Raw genomic sequence first — 20153 nt, 5'->3', positions numbered from 1 at the left:
GTACCTCAAATTGATTTGATGTTGGACAAGCATAGCCAATAATTTAAATTGCACGATGTCAATTACTACACTTGTGTAGTATGTACACATAGTGATGTGTATGTCATCATCACTATGCTTATTAGATGCCGTGGTCAAAGCATTACAGTGAGAACTACTCAGCTTAAAAAAGAAAGTTTTGATAGAATTAGAACTAGCTTCAGCATGCAGTAAACCAACACCGAATCATCTCTCCTGTACTGGAGGATGGTTGGGACAGAGGAAGTCCAAAGAACAACACCATGACCAATTTACATGGGTGGTCCATAGACTGTGGTAATGGTGCATGTGTTTGTAGACAAGGAAGACAGATGATGGTGATTACTTGGGACTTTTAAATCTGGGGCCTGAAAGGAGGACTTTCAGCTGGTCCCTCACCCCAGAAAGGAGGAGTTCAAATGGCTGGAGAAATCAGTGAGGGCATTGATTCAGCTTGCAGAAATAGGCTTTAGGCAGCAGAAGAAAAAAAGGATGTGGGGAAAAAAAGTTACAATTACCTTTTTTAAACATTTAATAGTGCACTTATTGGATATATTCTGTACAGACATCTATAGCAAGTTAAACATTTTCCTTTCTCTCACTTAGATCATAATCGTGTAAAGCACATTTACAATAGAAAATATACTTGAGGTACAAAAACCCAAAAAGAATATCTGAGGTATAAATACAGGTATATTTTAAATAATCTTTACCATGCTTTATCTATGTTTGACAGTACACTGTGGGCAAGTATACATGTTTACAATAGAATGGTATGTACAACATACAATTTTACAAATTCAGAAGTGTTTGCTGTAGAAGAATATACAAGGTTTTCCTACTCATGAGGAACACTATTACTGGAAATACTACAATATTTGCCATAATTAATTAAAAAAAAACAAAAAAAAACTTCATCAGAAAGCTTAAAATAATACTGACAATGGTAACAAAGTCTCAGTCAAAATTCCATCTTGCCACTCATTCATACTCTTGCCACAAAATACATTTATCACTTAATACTGCACCTCACTTTTACAGTAAGACCTACTGAACAACACCTTTCTGGAGGACCTCAACACTTCCTACAGTTCATATACCTTGATCATTAGGGGTGTGTGTGTGTGTGGGGGGGGGAGGGTATCCCAAAGGAATTAAAAGCAAATAAAACCCAAGACAAAATCCCACCCTTCTCTCTGCCCACATCTGTACCCCTTTAAATTGCTCACATTCAAGTTCTGTTCATGTAAGCACGCAGACAAAGGGGAGAGAGAGAGAAAGGGAGAAAACTCTTACAGAAGTCTTCTACCCAACTCACTCCATCTGCTGTTGCAGAAGTCCTGTGACTCCACTGTTTAATTTTTCCTCTTGAGCTCTTAGAAGATGGTAAAACATTTAACAGCTCATCAAAATACATACATATAATTAATGAGGGTAAAATCTACAAATATTTTTTGGCAATATAACAATTGACACGACCACCTCTCTTGCTTGTTAAGTAGGTGTTTCATTTCTAAGCTGCTACGTTGTTTCAAAGTATATTTATTTACTTAAAGTTGCTATAGAATTGCCTTCACTCCCAAAGATCATTTGGCTAAGGAGTGAACAGTAGCCAGAGCAAGCCTACTGTAACATCTGCATGGGGGATTTAACAGCATTAGAGCTCAGCAAAATGCAGAACTGACAAATGGGAAGGATGGCTACTCCTGGTCCACAGGAGAGGCAACTGTATCCAGTATACTAAAATCCATCCTGGCTACCTATCAGTGTGCCAGACACGTTTCAAGTTCAACTTTGCTATCCTTTCAACCATCAATACACTCATTCACTCTTTAATCTCTGTGCAGACCTTTCTCTGCTTATCTCAGTGAGAACACATTGAAGAGTACCAACTATTCCAGTGGATACATAAGTAAGTCCCTCAACGCACTACAAATAAAATGACACGGGTATGTACATAAAGCTAAGCATTTCACATGGGAATGATGAGCCTTCACCATATTTCATAATATATTTTGCATTTAAAGAATTTTGCTTCTCAGAAGCAACTCAAACCACCTAATAGTACAATACTTTTTTTTTTTTTTTGCACAGTCCTCCTATGTATTCCAGTCAAGGCCTACACTATAGACCTTAAACAGACAGGAAGCAGCTTTAAAGTGTATGGTATGGCCACAGTCAATGCTCACAGTCAAGTTCTCATGCTGTCATTCCTTCATGACATGACTTGCAGATGGTCTGCAGCAGATGAGCCTCTGTTTTGGGTAACATCTACATTGCTGAGGTCTGGAGTGCACAGCTGTTCCTCTTCTTCAGTAGTCACCTGGATTTTATTTCCCTGCTCTCAAGACTCTGGTGAGTGAAAGAGTCTCGTATCTTAACTACTTCAGATGCACACAAGTGTCCAAAACACTTGGTGTACCAGTCTGGCATGTGACCCCTAATGGATAGGGAAAAAACAATTAAGAAAGTATCAGCAACATTGCATACCTTTTTCTTAGTCAGAATCAAATACAGATGTAGCTGGTTCAACACCTGACTGTGAAATCTCCATGCTATTGCTTACTTGCTGAGCTCAGCCTTGCTAATACATAGATTTGATCCAAAATTTATTCGCTGCAGCAAGCAAAAAGTTTTTTGAAGTTTTGTGAGAATTTGGTCTGGTTTGCTAACTTTACTTAACATAAACATGTCCTTGCATTCAAATAAATACACCGGGCAAATAAAGTGGTGGGATTATATACCAACAGCTGTGTTGGAACACAAATCAGGGGCTTGTAATGTAACAAACCCTCCCTGCTGTTTAGACGCGTGCAAAAGATAATCATCTGTGACCTCTCAGAACCCTACGTGCAGGCACTACAGACTAAGCTGCAGGTGCTGCACTGTCTACATTTTGGACTGTAAAATACATGTTAGCAGCACAAAAGGACAAAGTAGAAATCCGTACCTTAAATCAATTCTGCACATGTAGGTAAGTTTAGATTTTCCTGACCCGGAGGGCTCAATCAGATACCTAGACAGGAGCACATTGACTCTGACACCTGCCACTGGAGCACGGTCATGATCCACTGAAGTTGCTAAAAGCACACAGGCTCCTTTAGGGAAGTTTGTCCTCCACGTTCTATGAAAAGGAAGAAAAAAATATCTTGCCTTTGACAAACATCTAAAATACTTACTTCAAATTGTACATAAGCAGGCTTTTTTGTTTTTGCTTTTTTTTTTTGTTTTGTTTTGTTTTTTGTTTTTTTCTTTGCTATATAACGTGCTTTCTACAGAAATTCTGTAGACAAAGTTTGTGTCTGTGGAATATTAAGGCTACAGCATAAAAATCTCTTACCTTAAGATGACAAAGTCCCTGGCTGGGTGAGGAGCCATGCTGTTCTGGACATACTGGTATATATCTGTCTGACTGTCCAAAGGTTCAATTACTTTCGAGTCTATAAGATCTTCATCCCAAAGATGCTGCTCTTTAAGTAAACGATTTAAAACTTCCTCTGGTGTAGCAGCAATTTCAATGGTAGTTTTCCATAACCGGAGTGGGGGACCTTCACATGCCTGGGGAAAATGAGCATAGTCCTCAGTTTTACATTTCCTTTTTATTTTACACTATTGAATAAATAGAGCAAATTAAATATACACATACAAATGCACACATATCTTGTACTAAGACTGCTGTAATTTTAGTCTGAGGTTGTTTTCCTATGAGCAAAAGGCATTCCAAATGATTTTTAAGTTATAGTTATTTTCTCCCATACGAACTACTGTTAAATTGCGGTGCTACAAAAAAAATACCCTAATTTTCCCAGTTATTAAAAAATATCCTAGTTTAAATCTGATTGAAACACGTGTCTGTCTGCTAGCTCTGAGCTGTGCAAGATCAGAGCAGAGAAACTTTTCTCCCACTGCCTGCATAACAAAAGTCAGTCTGTCAAGGCTTTGCGCAAGTGAGTGAGGGTGTGTAAATGCAATGCAGTGAACATTCCTGGGCTATATAAACACAAGAACTCTATTCAACGCATGTTCACTGACTACTGCTGAAAGACAACTTAGCTTTAGATGGTGTGCAACTGTGTCAAAAGATTATTATTTTTTCCTCAAATCTATCCACAAAATAAAGGTGTGTACTGAACTGTCTGTTATATCTGTCCCCAGAGCTGGCTTGTACTAGAGATGATGCACTAAAAAGCAGAGTGGTGGAGCGAGTTAGTGTGCATACCTTCTTATAGGCCAGATCTGCTTGCTCTGAGGTGGAACAGCTGACCCAGCCCTTAAACTTCTCCTTCATTTCCTTCAGCAAGTCGTCCATGCAGTCCTGGAGGTAGCAGTGGTAGTCAGAGGGCTCCATGGTGCTGCTGCTGCCCCGGAGCTCTTCCAGGCTGAGGGGACGAAGGTCCTGCTCTGTGTATGAGTTCCGGCCCTGGCTCATTTCTTCAGGTATCTGAAGGATGAAAAGGACAAATAATCTTCCTGCAGCTCTCTCCCTAAATCCAAGAGTTAGTGCTGCAGCTTCACAGTCATCAAAGGATGGGTATGTATCATCTCCCATTGATGAGATGCTCGCTACTCCCTTCACCCTAAAGTTGGCAGTAGTCACACCCTGTGGTTGAGAGAGAGATGCCTGCAGAGGTTTTTGTGTAAGTATGTGTGTGGAATTATGTCTGCAAATTACCTGAGCTAGCATACCAGCTGTATTCTAAAAGATATATTTGTCAGGTCTATAAGTCAATATGAAGGAATAACCAAAGTTAAGTTTGTGTCTCTGCGACCTTGATTTGATGCAAATTAGTCTCTGAATTACAGGGTGCCTCTTTCCTCTCTTCCCTCCCCCGCCAGTGGAGCATCCCTTCTTTGCTACACAACTCAGACTCAATCCCACAGCAAAGTTTACCCTGCAGACCAGCTGAAGGAGGGGCAATTGTCAGCTACAAGAGGAGAGACAGGCATGCCTTCAGTTGTGGGCTTTGAAAAGGTTTGATGACAGTGAGGAAAACCAGGACGCAGACTTGTCTAGTTCTCCATGCTGGGCCCCAGAGGGAACATGCCTTAGTTGTTACAGACCTTCCAACCGGTGGTCTGAGTGTTACGGTTCAGGATGCTTTTGTGGCCTAGACTTGCTCTCTCTTGGGAATTTAAATATAAAGCAAACACTGGAACTCTTGGAAATAGCTTTGTGCTTTGTAATTAGAGCCAAAGCTCAGATCCTCATGGACACACAATAAAAAATGGAAGACGTGGTTCAAATGAAGCCTTAATGTAACAAAAATGCCCCGGACCCCACAACCACCTTGTGTCTATTATGCACCTATGTCAGCAAAACAGCTCCCCTGGTGATCCTTCAAATTTGTGCGTGCACTCAGACAAGGATGCAAAGTTTTATAAGAGGTTGTTTTTCACATACTAATCCTTATTAAAATGAAGAGACATTTGTAACTTTCCATTATACAGCAGACCTAAGCCATATTGGCTGGTATTGCACCCATTGGTTTTGCAGATGTGTTTTACCTGGAAGAGCTTCTTGCATTCAGCAATCATATGGGCTAGCCCTTGGGTTGCAGCCAAGTTTTCATTTAGGTCTTTTTGATCAGGTTTTCCCAGACTCGGTTTTCTTTGCATCACCCTTCACAGGAAATAGAACACACACACACAAATCCAGTTATTTAATGCAGAGCAAGAGAGATATTTGATAAGAAAATAGCCAGATTCCAGAATTTTCAGGGCTGCTTGGGACTAGATTTTGGCATGCTGTTATTGACTTCTCTTGCTATTCCCACTAAACTTTGCCTTTGGCATCAACCCCCTTACTACCCTTTTGTGAATTTCCTAGTATTTCAGTACATCTGTTAAAAAAGTAGGGTCACAAGACTGTTCAACATCTGATGACTTCTGAGGTGTTCAAGATAATCAAAAGGGTCAACGGGACTGGCAGCAATGAGCTGTGTTCTCCAGAGACGTACCTTGGCGAGGAATTCTCTCTTTTGAGAGTGTTTAAATGGAAGAGGGAAGGTGCTAAGCACACTGCCAGGTTTGTTGGTGTCATCTGGTTCTCCTTCACAGCAGCTGTGACATCACTCAGGAAATAGAGAAGAATCTGGAGGACCTCCCTGTTCTCATCAGGTAAAAGCATAATGGCAGCCTTGATAGCCTGGAGACGCTGATCCTTTGGCACATCTGCAGAATATTAGTATTTCTCTCATCAGCCCATTGATTTTCCACACACACAGCATGAATGCATCCCAAACCAAACTCCAGCTTCAAATATTTAACTCAAGTTTGAAGCGATTTCCTTCAGGATGCATACCATTCATAGGAAACATGAAGGAATTTTTTTTAACCCACTAGTTTAACTACCCTCAGTTATTTCCTGTCTCACAAAAAAATGCAAGCAAGAAGAAGTTGTGCCTAGGCCAGAGTTAATTTTAGATTTAATTTCAACAGCTACTTGCTCCCACAGATGCACTAAAATGACAGAATCCTGGACTCAGGCAGTGAACAAGCAAACACAGTTCAGCTGATTTAGAAATTCTTTGGCTTTTAAAGAAATTAAAAGCATTAATGCATTAAAAAAAAAAAAAAGTGAATTAATTGAATAAATTGGCTAGTAAACCTTTTTAACAATGATGTCATAAAATAGCCAGAAAGTACTTTACCAAACACACTGGGTTGCTTTATCGAGCAAATCATTCAAAGTCATGCAGTGGAAAAAGAAAGTCAATGCTGTGAAGCCCCATACCATTAAACAGCTCCTTGGTTACTAACAACAAACATTCATTGGAAAAATTTGACGCGTGTCTTTATATAAGGCCTTCTCCTCCAAACCTGAAGGGAACAAATAGTGAAATAACCCAGACCAGATCTGCTTCTTATAAAGGGATTTCCAACAAGCCATCCATTCCTGAAGACAACATGAGAATCTGAGTCCCGAAGCACTCGTATCGTCATTAGCACCACACTGCCCTGACTGCACGCCCCATAATACATGCGTTGCTAACCAGATATTTAACTGGCATATGCTTTGGGCTTCAGCAATTTCATAAGGCTGGCAATTGAGTTTAGAAAGCAATTTTAAGCAAAAATTGACTGTTCTCTATGCTGTCTCGTAAATCAGCTCAAAACACATTTAAGCCATGTATGGGCAATTCCAGAGCACAGCCTGGCATGCAACTCTAAAGCAAAGAGAAAAACTGTCCTCTGTAGGGAAGCAAAATTTACAGTTGCTTTAAGGCATTTTGATTTGCATAGCAAGAACACTTCCCGACCACCTCTGGAGACTGCTCAGACCTACTGTCTGTGAAAGGAAAGGAACAGATACTTCTGAGATTCTGTGTCCAGCTTTTTCTGGCACTAACCAGAAAGAGCTGCTGCTTAATATGCACGGAAGTGGAGAGTCTGATTCAACTTTTCCACAAACTTTCCTGGGAATTGAAAGAACACCAACACAAAAGTGTGCTCTGAAATAACAGTATGTATGTTTTTATTTTAAACTGTCACCTCCACCTCTGGAGGTCTGAGGGAAGTTCCTGGATGATATAAACCATTTGCACCATCATCACAGAGGAAGGCACAAAATACTGTAATGGCTCAAGGAAAGTGTTTTTGCAGTGAGCTGTGTCGTAGCTAGGCTACCATGGGAAGAATACATGAGGAGACAGCTGGGTTGGCCTTAGAAAAAGAAACAGGATCAGCAAAGTGCCTGCACTGCATCAGATTGGATCTCCATGAATATTTCAAGAAGCTTTGGGGTCCTGGTCAGCAAAATTAATTCATCTCCGGCCATTTTATAAAATGTTTTATAAAACACATTTAAAGCATTCCAAGTAACAACTTTGAAAGAGCATTTGAAGGGCAATGTGTTGTTTGGAAAGCACAAAACAGCCATCTGTACAGAACCTGATTTATTTCAGTCACAATACAGAATGTCTCCTTTGCTGGAGCTGGATCTGTCATCCCAGAAAGATGAATAATTTCTTTTCAGGTGTGCTGATAAATACTTGTTTTGATGCTATTTATTTTAAGAACATTCTGTTTATTGTACCTATCGGTAAAGTAGCTAGAAATTCATAACAGAAAAGCATTCAATTTAAAAGATTGCTTTCAAAAATGATGATGAAGAACAGAATATGAATTAAAAGAAAACAGAACTACTATGGCAATCTCGTTCTTAGAAAAATAACAAAAACAACTCAGTTAGTTGGTGAATTTTGATCCCCTTGAAAGCTCCAAATTATATTAATGTACTCTTTGCACATCTCCTCTACTTACTCACATCACATACAGCTTGAAAATATATTGTAATATCAAGGAAACAGCAAGCAATGGAGAAGGTATTTGTTCACCAAAGAAAGATGAAATTGAAAGAACTACTGCAATAAATCAGTTCCTTATGTGGTAGTCTGTAATACAACAGTTACTACACAAAGACAAGATCAGCATACACAGCATGTGTCAGGCCCAGAAATTTCTGGCCTTTCTACAGAAATGACAATTTGTCATCGAGCTTTAGAAATCTCAGTACTTACACTGGTATATCTGTAAGAAGGTCTCAGAGAGCTTGTTGGTCATGAGAGGCTCGGGCAGGTCACGGAAGAATTGCTTTAACATGTCTGCTACATCGTAAGCAGACTGGCCTTCATAGTTGACACTGTCTGTTGAACTCTCATTCATTTGACGCAAAGCCTGAATTCTTGATTTTACTCCAGATTTCCTAAATAGTCCAACCTAAACATATTTGTATATGGAAAAGTAAATACATTTACATCGTGTCTGGCAAATTTGAAATTTAAGTACATTTTTTAACCTCTTATGTATGAGTTGTCATTTCATGGAAAGCTTTTTCTTGAATTGCCCATTTTATTCTGAGCCTACTTTTTCAGTCTAGCCAAGGAACTACAAAAAACTAACAGAAAACTAGGAATGGGTGCTGAACATGTACAGGAGGGAGCAGAGCAAAACCCACCTGATCCAGGCAGTGGTTACGGAGGTACCGCATGGCTTGCTGAATGCTCTGTGGAAGAGGCTGCCCGGTGCGCTGGACATTGACTTGTAGCGGTACTCCAAATACATTTCGGTCTCTATAGTCTGGCACCTTTATCCTTTTCATAAATTTTGGTACTGCCCTATTAAGTAAAAGAAATTACAAAATTAAATGAAACCTCTGTCAACCATTTATCTCATAGATTTCCAGTAATGCAGAAAGTGAATGAAATAAGTGAAACATTTTAGTATGCTGAATAATATGAAAAGTATTGAGAATATAAGTGAGCTAATTCATTCAGGTACAGGAATAGGGGAAGAACAGAAAACATAGTTTCTCTAAGAGAAAGGATCAAAATTCAGGGCAATATGTTGTCTGTAAGTATTAATGTGGAACTACTCTATCAATATCAGTAGGACAAAAGCTACAGGGTAAAATGGCAGGGGCCGGACTGAACTGCAAAGGAGTCAAAATAAATCCTGTGGTCAGTGACCCCTTATAACACTGCTTCTTTAGGTTTCAAGAAAGATGGACATTTGTACAATGCGCTTTTGTATGTCAGCTACTTGTTCTGCAAAGTCCTCAAACAGGGTCCACCACCCACCAGAGTGCATAACAGCAGGAAACTGATGTAATACATCTGAGTTTGTTAGCTAAAAACTTCAGTTCTGTAAACAACCCCTTTGAGGGACCTCCCTCCTTGTCAGGGAGTAGTAACTGTTGTTACTCCTACCTCCTACTCCAGTTTCAATTACAGGCTTTTCCATTTGCTTTTGACTCCAAGGAAAAGGTTTGTAAGTACAAAAGAATGATTTATCCCTAAGTTCCCAAGTGTTGCTTTCATGAAGGCAAAAAAACCCCAAACTATTAAAATGTGAGAATATTTAATTCATTTTCCTAAACATGGAGAAAACTTAATATATGGTACAACACCTAATAGGACATGGTACCAGTGGTGAATAGGGAGACCTATTTAACATTTCAAAACACAGTACGGCTATACAAACACTGCATTATATTTACAGCTGACTAATCAGTTATATAGGAAAACAGAACCAATTTGTATTGCCATACAGTTAAGTTTAGGGCATTATTGATATATGTATGAATAATACTTGCTTTGTCAAAAAACATGCCAAAGGAATGTGAAAAAACACATTGCGATCTCCACTGAGAATCTGAAGCATGCAGGGATAACTGGTCAATACTTATTTCTGTCTTTCAGAACAAACAACTTCTGTATTTAGAAAGGCTGACATAATAACAGCCTTTGAACAGGAGGTACTTTGATGCTGAAGCTAAATACTCTCTATGACTCCTGGGGAAGGGAGGAGGCTGGCCTGTGGTAGGGAGAAGAAAAATTTTATTGCGTCTTTTGCAGCCTGAAGGTTACACAGGCTATATGGCAGATAGAATAATAAAAGAGCTTTCTATTTCATTCTTTCAACACACAAAACCCAAAAACCCACACTCAACTTGGTTACAAACACCTAGACACAGCAGACAGGGCTGGCTAAAAAAAACAAACCCCTTAATGATTCTCCCAAACTTTCTTTTTTTCTCCCTCAGCTTTTTTTTTTTTTTTTTTTTTTTTTTTTTCTTCCAAGTTAATGGGATTATTAGGACCCAATTTATTGTGCTTTGAAGAAAATAGATAGTTGTTGGATAATGAGATAACAAGGCTCCCACTAAGTGCCTCAATACACCATCAGCTCTTCTTTTTGTATGGAAAGCAGATATCTTCCTGCACAGAAAGCTGGCCTCTGCTTGACTGCTATTATTTTTGCATATGCTCCAATGAACATGGTTCTCAGTCCTAATGAGATTATTCCTAACTAACGGGTTAAGGACGTTAGTACTGTCTAAGGAAACTATAAATCACTGTCAGCATAGTCTGGATGAAGACAGGCAAATATGGAAAAAGTGGGACAGAGGGACTTGTTGTATGTTTCTAGAAGTTGCCTAGGACTAGCAAAACTGTTGTGCTTAGACAGATGGCCTGTCTACACATGGCACTGTGCCCTTACCAGCTGAAGCCGTGCTTGTTGGAAGGTGTGTACTTCTCCAGGAGAGCAGTTAACTTCAGCAGTGAGTACTTCTGCAGCAGGTTCATCTGCGCCACAGACTGGCAATTGATCTGCAGTGAGGCTGAACTGAAGCTGGGCCGGTGAGAGCTCTGGAAGCTGTGCCACCTCAGCCTGTGCCTGTGGAGATGATGGAGAGCAGAGTAAGGACTAGCCATCAGGATATCCTCTTCACCCACTGTGACGCGTGTGAATGAGAACATGTGTGCTGAGCTATCCTACATGAACTGTCCCTATCAGATATCCTCAAAGGGCTCAATGTTGACTTTTTTTCCCCCCCCTCGGAAGACCTTTCAGCATAAAGAGAGTCAGAATCAAACAACTCCGTAAAGAATAAAAGGCCCCAAATTTCAAGACAAATCAAATGGAAAACCAAAGCTCTTTTAAAAGTCTCATTAAATTTATACATGCAACTACAGGTGACTAAATGACAGCAGAAGCCATGCCCTAAATTATTTGCACCAGCTTTAAAGAAAAACTGGAAACAGAGCTAGACAAAGTTCAGCCCCTTGCTCTATTCACAGTACAGCCTTCCATCCCATGGTGAAGATCCCAACAGGAGCTGAGGGGGGCCCTGGAGCTTCCTCAAACCCCCACAGTGCTGCAGCAATAAAAGGAAAGTAAACATTATCCATCTTCCCCACAGATTTAATGCCCAGGCAAGTTATTAGGAAACAGCCTGCTACTGAAAAGTGCAATTTTTTAGTTAGATTAAAGCTTTTTACTATACGTTGACAAGAAACAGATCATAATTCCATTGGCTCTCCTAGACAATTTAAAAAGCAAATAATCCTACTTGAGATCCCTTACCTTCCCACAAGCCATTTCAGTTTGAAGAATTATCATTCCCCAAAACTGCCTTAACACTGACTTGCTGAGCAAGCTGTTTTTCAAGGATGACTCAAACTGAACATAAAAACATATAGCTATGAAGTGTGGGAATCACTTATCTAGAAGTGTTGAACAAATACCTTCAATGGCTCAAATTGTTTTTGGAAGCAAGGGGAACAGCACACGTATGCTTCAGTGGCCTCAAATGGTATTGCACGAAGGCCTTAAATGAGCACAGTGCAGCAACTACCGAAGCATCTGGTCTAAGAAGGACCTCACTGGGGCCACCCCAAGTCCCACAAGCTTACCTGCTGGACCGTGTCAGTGATGCACCCACTCCAGAGTCCCTTCTGTCCTGCATCCCCGAGGGCTCTTCTGTTTCATTAAGTGAATTCCCCGTGCTGTCAAGGTCACTTGGTGTTGTTCGATCATTGTCTACATCAAGGTGGATCTGCTTTGGGGAGGAAGGACATGGGGAGATGGAGTCGAGTGCTGAGTCAGAGTCCCCTTCATCTGAGAACTTCTCTGACCACTGGTTTACTATTCTCTGCATCCCTTTTACATGGTACAAGATGTCATCTAGTTCTGGGAATATGTCTTCATTTTCAAGATCGGCCAGGTCACTTGTACTGGAATACAGGATCGAGCCTGGCACATTGTCATAAATGCTCAGGCGGCTGCTCAATGAGCTAGCAGAGTTGCGCCTTTTCCCCATGCTCAGTTCTTTGGAGCTATCTCCACTGTTTTCCCTCTGAAGAGTGAGATGGCCGTGCCCATGGAAACTCCCTGTCCTCCAATTCACAGAAGCATTGCTTTCTGTTGGGGAGAAGTTGCCATTGGAGAGTGCTTTGGGAAAAGTGCCAGGCTTATGATCTTCTGGGATAAAAAAAACAGTGTCTTCTGCAAAGCTTCCCCTGTTCTTGAAATTCTGCTCCATCACATCGCTGAATGTTGACTGGTTGAAGGGGTCAAAGCCTTCCAGGTACATACCCACCCTTTTATTGTATGCACTGAGACTACGTGTGCGCGTGACGGGGCTGGGTGTGCTGACAGCACTGCTCGTCTCTGACTGACTGCTGCTGCTACTTGTCTGGGTGGAATTGGAGACACTCCTTTTTCGTACCATGGGAAGGCTGATGTGATTGCCATTGAGGGCAGAAATCTCCACACAGTTAAGTTGTTTCAGTTTATCTTCATCCATACCTTCCTGCAGGATGGGCCCACTAATAATAAGGCCAAGCTTTGAAGGAGCTTTGTTCTTTCCATGGTGAGAGCTCTTGATTTTCAGACTCTCCATCCTCTTGAGCAGACTCTTAGTTTTAGATTTTGTGTTCTTCTCATTTGCCTTTGTGTTGAAACTGAAACTATTCAACTCCCTGGGCAAAGGCAGGCTGCTGAACGAGTCATCGTTTGCTATGAAATTGCTGGATGAACAAATGCTCACAACTGAGTTTGTCCTTGTGCTAGAGGCCTCGCTCTGCAGGGTTGGCTGGTGGCTGCTAGTGCTGCTGGTGCTGAGAATAGAGGCCACCTCCTGCCGCTCGCTGAGATCAGTGAGCACACTCTCGCGGCTGGCTGCATTTGGGAGGAGAGGAGCCTCTGGGGAGGAGGAGGTGTTAACATCTGGCTTTGGAGGGAACACATCAAACTCTTCAAGCCTCGACCACCTCTTGCTGTCCCTCTGAAAAGTCCATTTACCGCTTATTGCACATGGTTCATCTTCATCTGAATCTTCACTCTGCAAGGAATAACAGCTCTGAAAGTGCTGCTTGCAAACTTACAAACAGCACATTGCATTTAAATACAATGCCCACTAAACTGATTTAAGCATGACCTTGTTCTCACGAAATTTAAAGCAAAAACAGTCTCTTGCTTCAGGGAGAAGAAGATTAGACCATAAAGTCCATTACAGGAAAAGATTACATGAGACAGACAATATATCTTAACAGTTTTTAAAATACAAAGGATTTATGCTTTATAAAAAGAAACAAACAAGGCAATCTGCTTTAACTTGCTCTTTTCTGAAAACCTTAGTATCCACAGGCTTTTAATTAATTGGTCACAGTGGATAGCCTTCAGATCAATGGAAATTCCTGGCATGCATAAAATTTTAAACTGGAGTCAGTCCGGGGTTGGGGTCCCCCTGGACTCTCTCCAGTTACAGTCTGCTGATAGCGGCTTTGTGTTTATACTCCTTTTTGCAATTAAGAGATGTTTCTCATCTGTTGTGAATTGTAGTAGCTTAACTCTTTACCTATTTGGGAAGTTTAAAGTCTCCGCACTGTGACTAATGAGACAGCAAAGGAAACTCTTGCTCTGCTACAGTTTGATGCCTCCAGGCTCTACCTGGTCCACTCTTCCTCCCACAGGCTAGCAGCTAACATTTTAAGAATGTCTTGCAAAGTTTCTTTCTACTTCAGTCTTGCTCCAGGCAGACTTTAACACTCACAGATAGCAAGCAGAAAAAGCTCACTTGCTGCATAGCACGTAAGTAAATTGTAAATAGCATCTCCAATGATTATGTTTGATGTACGAGTAATGCCTGAGGGCACACTTACACGCACATCACTTATGCCTCAATCTTTTCATCTAAATCCTGAAAGGGAGTGATTCTGGGACTGACATATTTGGTCTTCTAAGTATCTGGAAAATTTTAAGTTGCATGCAGTCAGAAGAATAAAACCAATGTGAGATATTTTAATGTGACACCATGAAACCACAAAATAACCTTTGGTGTAAAGAGTAGGCAAGACTAATTGCCACACAGCTCCATGACTGCTGAAGTTTCACATGATTTGTTTAGACTGTTTTAATTTAAAAACAAATATACAAGCATGGCCCAAACTGTAACTATTTGTGTGCCAGGTATGTAAACATTTATAGTCTGAAAAACAAGTAAATTACTCATATTTCTAGTATTTTACTTCTGAATACTTCAGCTCCTGATTCTTTTCTAGTGTTTTGGGTTTTCTTTTTTGTTGTTGTTATTGTGTTTTTTTGTTTGTTTCTTTCTTTCATTGCACATTTCATCAGCTCAGGAAAGTAAGTGAAACACCATATTTATAACAAAAAACATAAGGGAAACTGAGAAGTGTCATTCTCTTTGCTTCCCAATTACTACAACCAGTGTTTCTGTCCATGGCTCATGACAAAAACCTGAGAAGACTGAACTGCTTAAAGCTTTCAAGAGGAAAAATGTCTCCTAAAACTGTCAGTGGATAATAAGGATGGTTTGATGGTGAATGTGGTTTGACTGGAAAACAGGAGAAGTAAAGCAACCATAATTTGCAAGGAGGTGAGTGCAAACATAAAGAATCACATATTTCTGTTGGCACAATTTTTTCCTTAGTGTTAAAAAGTTTTAATGTAAGAAATAATGAAATGGAACAGAAATCTGCCAGAAAACAAGAGGTGAATGAAAATCAGAATCACCCAGACTCTGGAATATCTGAGGTCTGGACCTGAAGTCAGGTCTGGTCCAACCTCTAATAGCAATACTGATCATTCCATTGTTAACAACATTCAGAAAGAAGGAGGAGAATTCTTCTGCTGGTTATAAAGAACAAGCCAATGGTCTACCCCCTCTTTTAAGGAGTTCCTATATATGCTGCCTTAGAGTGTTATCTTCTGGAGCTTGAGTGCTGTTTCCAGCATACCACAAACAGATAGGGAAAGAGGGGATTAATTCCTGGTAAACAATCCCAGAGCATTTGTATGCATTCTTGTTAAGGGCAGGGCAGCATTGTATAGCCTTAGTTTAGTCATCTTTATCTGCAGTTGGAATATCCCAGAGGATGGTATCAACTACTGATTCTTCCTAGGACACACAGTTTTAAGACAGCTCTCAAGTGGTACCTTACCAGCAAAATCCAGCAACTCAGCTTTGTGTCAGCACTGCCTTGCTGAAGTTACAGGATGTGCTCTCTTCTTTTTCACCGTGCTCCAAAAGGATCATGAAGATCCAAGAAACCCTTTAAACTCCTTCTAAACTCCATGGAGACATGCAAACTTCTAAAATAGGTGTTCAATGCATTTTGTAAACATTTTGCTTTAATTCTGAGCTATGACTCTGTGCAGCCCAAGCTCAGACAAATTGATTCTGCCTACACTATGAGAAACACTATGAGAAAAGAATACAATTCCAGTGTGATGGCAAAGAACCAGAACTGTGAAGATTATATCAAGGACGATGTTCTAACATTCAGGCCAGCTCGTTGTGGCTGATGAGGATCCCATCCATCATGCCTACTCCACAGTCCTGCCTGATAATAAGCTACAACACAAACAGTCTTGCTGGCAGGCAGAAAAGCCCAGTGCCTTTCAAACTGAGAACAGCATCCCATGGAAGAGCTAGTTAGACAAATAACCTTTATCTGTGGCCAAGCCCTTCAGTTCTCACTAAGTGACAACACAAAATCAAATGTAAGCAGAGTTTTGACTATGTGTCACTGGCAGGTTCCACTCAGCCAAAATTTTACACTACAGCTAAACAATCTTCTAGTTTTTTGTTTTCTGGGTTTTGTTTTTTTTTGTTTGTTTGTTTGATTGCTTTTAAGTTTTATTAATACACAATGCCGTAACAGAAAATGTCAAAGCACTTACCCTTTTCCTGTGGGGACTGATTTCTAGCTTCATCACTGCACATTTGTTTAAAGTGTTTAAGCGCCTGCAAAACAAAGGAAACCATATTAAGAGAAAACTCCTGTGTTTTGGCACAAGCTATTACAGTTCAAAAGCTTTTGTGAAGGCTGTCCCTAAACTGCTTTGCATACAAATAGCCAACAGCAGGGTTTCAATTAGAGCCCTAATTATACTTAATCATTAACCCGTTATATTTGGCTGTATTCTAACTTCAGAGGAGGGAGGAACTGATGACTATTTGTCACTATTACCTGAGTCAAAGTCAATAGAAGTAAACAGAAACTTAGAGTACTTGAGAATTGTGCTGCGACGGATGAATTGTAATAATTACATTTATTTAAATATGAAAGGTTCAAACCCTGAAACAATCTCGACTGGCTGCAAATACAGGAAAAGTCTTCTTATTGACACTGCACATAGGTATCTCTGTGAAACAGTGTGTCACTTTAAAATTGCACTTTACAGTCTGAAAGCTCAAACAGGAAAACTTTATTTCCCACTTACTAGGGGCCCATTTTGATTGTGAGAAGTGTGTAATTATTTTCACTGTAGTCCTGGGACCATAGTTTTTCAAAACCCCTGTGCCTGATTTTTCTCTCCTAAACTGAAAGTTTATTTTATATGTAAGAATATTTTACTCTAGGACTAAAATTAAAACAACAAAAATAAACTGCTGCAGCAGCAAGAGTTAACCACCCTCCCTGTGATATGTGAGAGCAGTCTGCATTCGCATCTTAAAGTGCTGCATGAATGTACATAAGCATCCCTTTATTCTCTGATGAGCTAACAATCCAACATCCCCCAAACAAAATAAGCTCGCTTTCTTATCCAGTCCCCCAGAACACCAGTGTGGCTTGGCAGTCGTGAGAGGCATCACGTCCTCCTTGCCTGCCTCCCTCATAGTAACCCTCTGCTTGCAAGGCTGCACTGTGAAATAGGAGAGCTGCAAACTCATCTTTCATTCCTCAGTGGGTTGGATTTCACCCATGATAGCATGTGCTGAAGAGAGACAGAGGAGCAGAACCACCTCATTCATGCAAATTCAACAGGGCTAAGGCTGAGCTTTAAAAAGCCTGCTTCATTCTGAAGGAAGTGGTAGAATTTACACCTAATTCCTTCCAGCAAACTGTAAGGAAGAACTTTAACTGGAAGCTTTGCAAAACTTGGAAAAAAAACCCTAAAAATGCTGACTTGTCACGTTGCTTCAGATGAGTCTTTTCAGATTCCTGAAACTTGTAACTTGAATCTAGAAAATGTGTGCACAGGAAGGATTACTAGTTTCCTCTTTCCTCTCCCCTTTTATGAGCAGGATTGGTTGCAGATGGTATTTACACAGAGCTTGATCCTGAGGCCATCAAAGAAAATGGAAAAGCTCCTACTGGTGCTTTTGCTGCAGTCATGGGGTAAAAAAGGACAGTTTGATCTATAATTAGACACAGCCACAACACAGCAGAAAAGAAGAGAAACAGGAAGAATAGCCATGGGTCAGATGCTAGGCCAGTGGCAGGTTAGGAAAGTTGTCCAGATCTCTCAGTTTCCATCTTTGCTCTGACCTAACCCAGCAGGCACAGCTCTTCCCACTGTGGAGCGGGTATGTGACCTTACAGCAGCTGTATTTACGGCATCAATGCCTATCTCACCTACATGTGTGCAAAGATTTTGTTTCTCTTCTCTTTCTGTATCATTGTTCTCTTTCCAAACTCCAGGACCTCAACACTAGGTAGTACTGAGTTGGTTTCAAGTCCTATACTATGTAATAATTTACAAATTTCACGGCGTGACAACCTTTGCCTTGTGTGGGAAGAGACTACCACTGAATCCCCACATCAGGCTTTATCTAGCTCTGGCCTCTCTAATAGCTGATAAAGACCATCTCTGATTTCACAAAGATTACATCCACAGACTTCCCCCCTACTCAAATTAAAATCCTGAAATAGGTAAAAAAAGAGGACAGATCTCCAGTTCCAGAGTATTTAAAGAAAATAAACAAAACCAAAATAAGCCCCAGTACACACCTCACAAAAATGTCTATGAGGGCAAGATTAGGTAACCCCCAGTGAGCAGGGTTAAGCACAAAAGCAGTGAGGCAAACAAAGGCTCTGTTACACACCTGACATGATTTCATCACAAAACCAGTTTCCCTTTTAAAACCTAAACAATCTGTAGTGATTGCCTTGGGTCTGTGAGTTTTGCTATATACATCCCACAAACTGCTTTAGCTTTTGCTTGAATTCAACAGCACTCAGTTCTTTGAGCTACACTACACCAGAATCACAGTATGTGATGCAGAACCAGAATCACAGAACCATAGAATCAAAATCACAGAATTGGAAGGGATCTCAAAGATCATCCAGTTTCAGCACCTCTGCCACTGGTGACAAGCCACTGAGTCTGTGAGTCACTCAGCAGGCATGAGAGTTATCTATGTAACTTCTATTAACATTCATTGTGCATAATGAAATACTTCTTAAATACTTCTTAAGAGCACATTCATTTTCTGCAGATCTCACCAAACTGATGCTGGGTAATGAACCTCAGTTATCTCTTCTGAATCCGGACATTCTCTCTCAGTAAGTCCACTCCCAGGCACAAATCTTATCACTTCTCCACTGACAGGCAACAGGTCATGTCTCATTATTTACATCCATCTTATTTTGACCTAATCTATCTCAGTGGCATCTTCATATGGACTCCATGGTGACTGCGGACAGAGCAGGACAGTGGCTACAGCCAATTACACCATCTTGCTATCTCAACATCGATCACTACAAGGCCTCCTACCCCCAGTTACTGTCTCTCTGGATGACAAGATAATATTCTTTCCCATTGTTTAGGTAATTGCCTTTGGGTCAGCATTCTCTATGCAGGTCTTCATGTCCAGAGAGAGTTCACTGCAGGAGAGAGCTCCGTATCTACTCAGTCCCTTTTCCTCACCCAACAGAATGCAGAACCCTTACCCGGGCTTGCAGCCTCCTTCATCTCTGCTCTGTAAAGCCATTCTTCCTAACTAAGACCAACATGACAATGCCTGCCTTTCAGTCCCAGTCCTTGTACTGGCTGGACCCAAAACACACGGTACTGGAGCTTCCCTAGGACACAACATGCTCTTCCCAGTCATCCTATCAAAAATGGCCAAGCTAGCTTATCTTGAACTTCTTTTAAGAAAGGAATCCCAAATACGGAACACACTATCAAAAGTGTCAACTTGCATGACTAACTTATACATTAAAATGTGATCTCATAATAGAAAGCCTTCATAACCTATATACCAGTCAGTTCTACATCAGCTCTAATCACTGCTACTTCATTCTTCTCTCCTCAAATGGAGAAAATTCTAATCCCATACAGTCAAGGAAAGTGAAAGTAACACAGTGTAGGGGATACAAGCATTTTAAACTAGAATTTTCCAGCTCAATAAATGTATGATCTAGCTGTATGCTTCAGTTTAAAATATTTTCTTAATGGATTTAAATACTTTGTTCCTCATTGCAGGGCAAATTCCAGCTCAATTATACCTGCAGCTAACTGATGACACAGGAGCTTTACTGTCTCGCCTCATCGGACAGTCCATACCTTGTCCCCAGAGCTCATCTGCATGTTATAGT

At 40.6% G+C, this 20153-nt stretch overlaps 1 protein-coding gene across 10 annotated transcripts in view; it reads right to left on the bottom strand.

Moving 5' to 3' along the window:
- Positions 1-532: 532 nt before the first annotated feature.
- Positions 533-20153, bottom strand: part of DLC1 (DLC1 Rho GTPase activating protein) — a 223602-nt gene continuing 203981 nt past the window's right edge. For all 10 annotated transcript variants that reach the window (XM_085545381.1, XM_085545385.1, XM_015862301.3 and 7 more), the window contains 11 exons: positions 16510-16573; positions 12216-13645; positions 11020-11196; positions 8975-9134; positions 8538-8736; positions 5976-6189; positions 5524-5638; positions 4238-4459; positions 3359-3576; positions 2969-3142; positions 533-2458 (listed from right to left, as the gene is read on the bottom strand). In XM_085545381.1, the coding sequence (XP_085401507.1) occupies positions 2338-2458; positions 2969-3142; positions 3359-3576; positions 4238-4459; positions 5524-5638; positions 5976-6189; positions 8538-8736; positions 8975-9134; positions 11020-11196; positions 12216-13645; positions 16510-16573 (3094 nt within the window). In that variant the 3' untranslated portion in view covers positions 533-2337. The remainder of the gene's footprint in view (positions 2459-2968; positions 3143-3358; positions 3577-4237; positions 4460-5523; positions 5639-5975; positions 6190-8537; positions 8737-8974; positions 9135-11019; positions 11197-12215; positions 13646-16509; positions 16574-20153) is intronic.

This window comes from Coturnix japonica, chromosome 4 (assembly GCF_054131305.1).
Source record: "Coturnix japonica strain WE chromosome 4, WE-NBRP24, whole genome shotgun sequence".
In the NCBI taxonomy this organism is placed as follows: domain Eukaryota; kingdom Metazoa; phylum Chordata; class Aves; order Galliformes; family Phasianidae; genus Coturnix; species Coturnix japonica.
The sequence above is the reverse complement of the archived record's forward strand: the minus strand, read 5'-3'. Positions and strand labels throughout refer to the sequence as shown.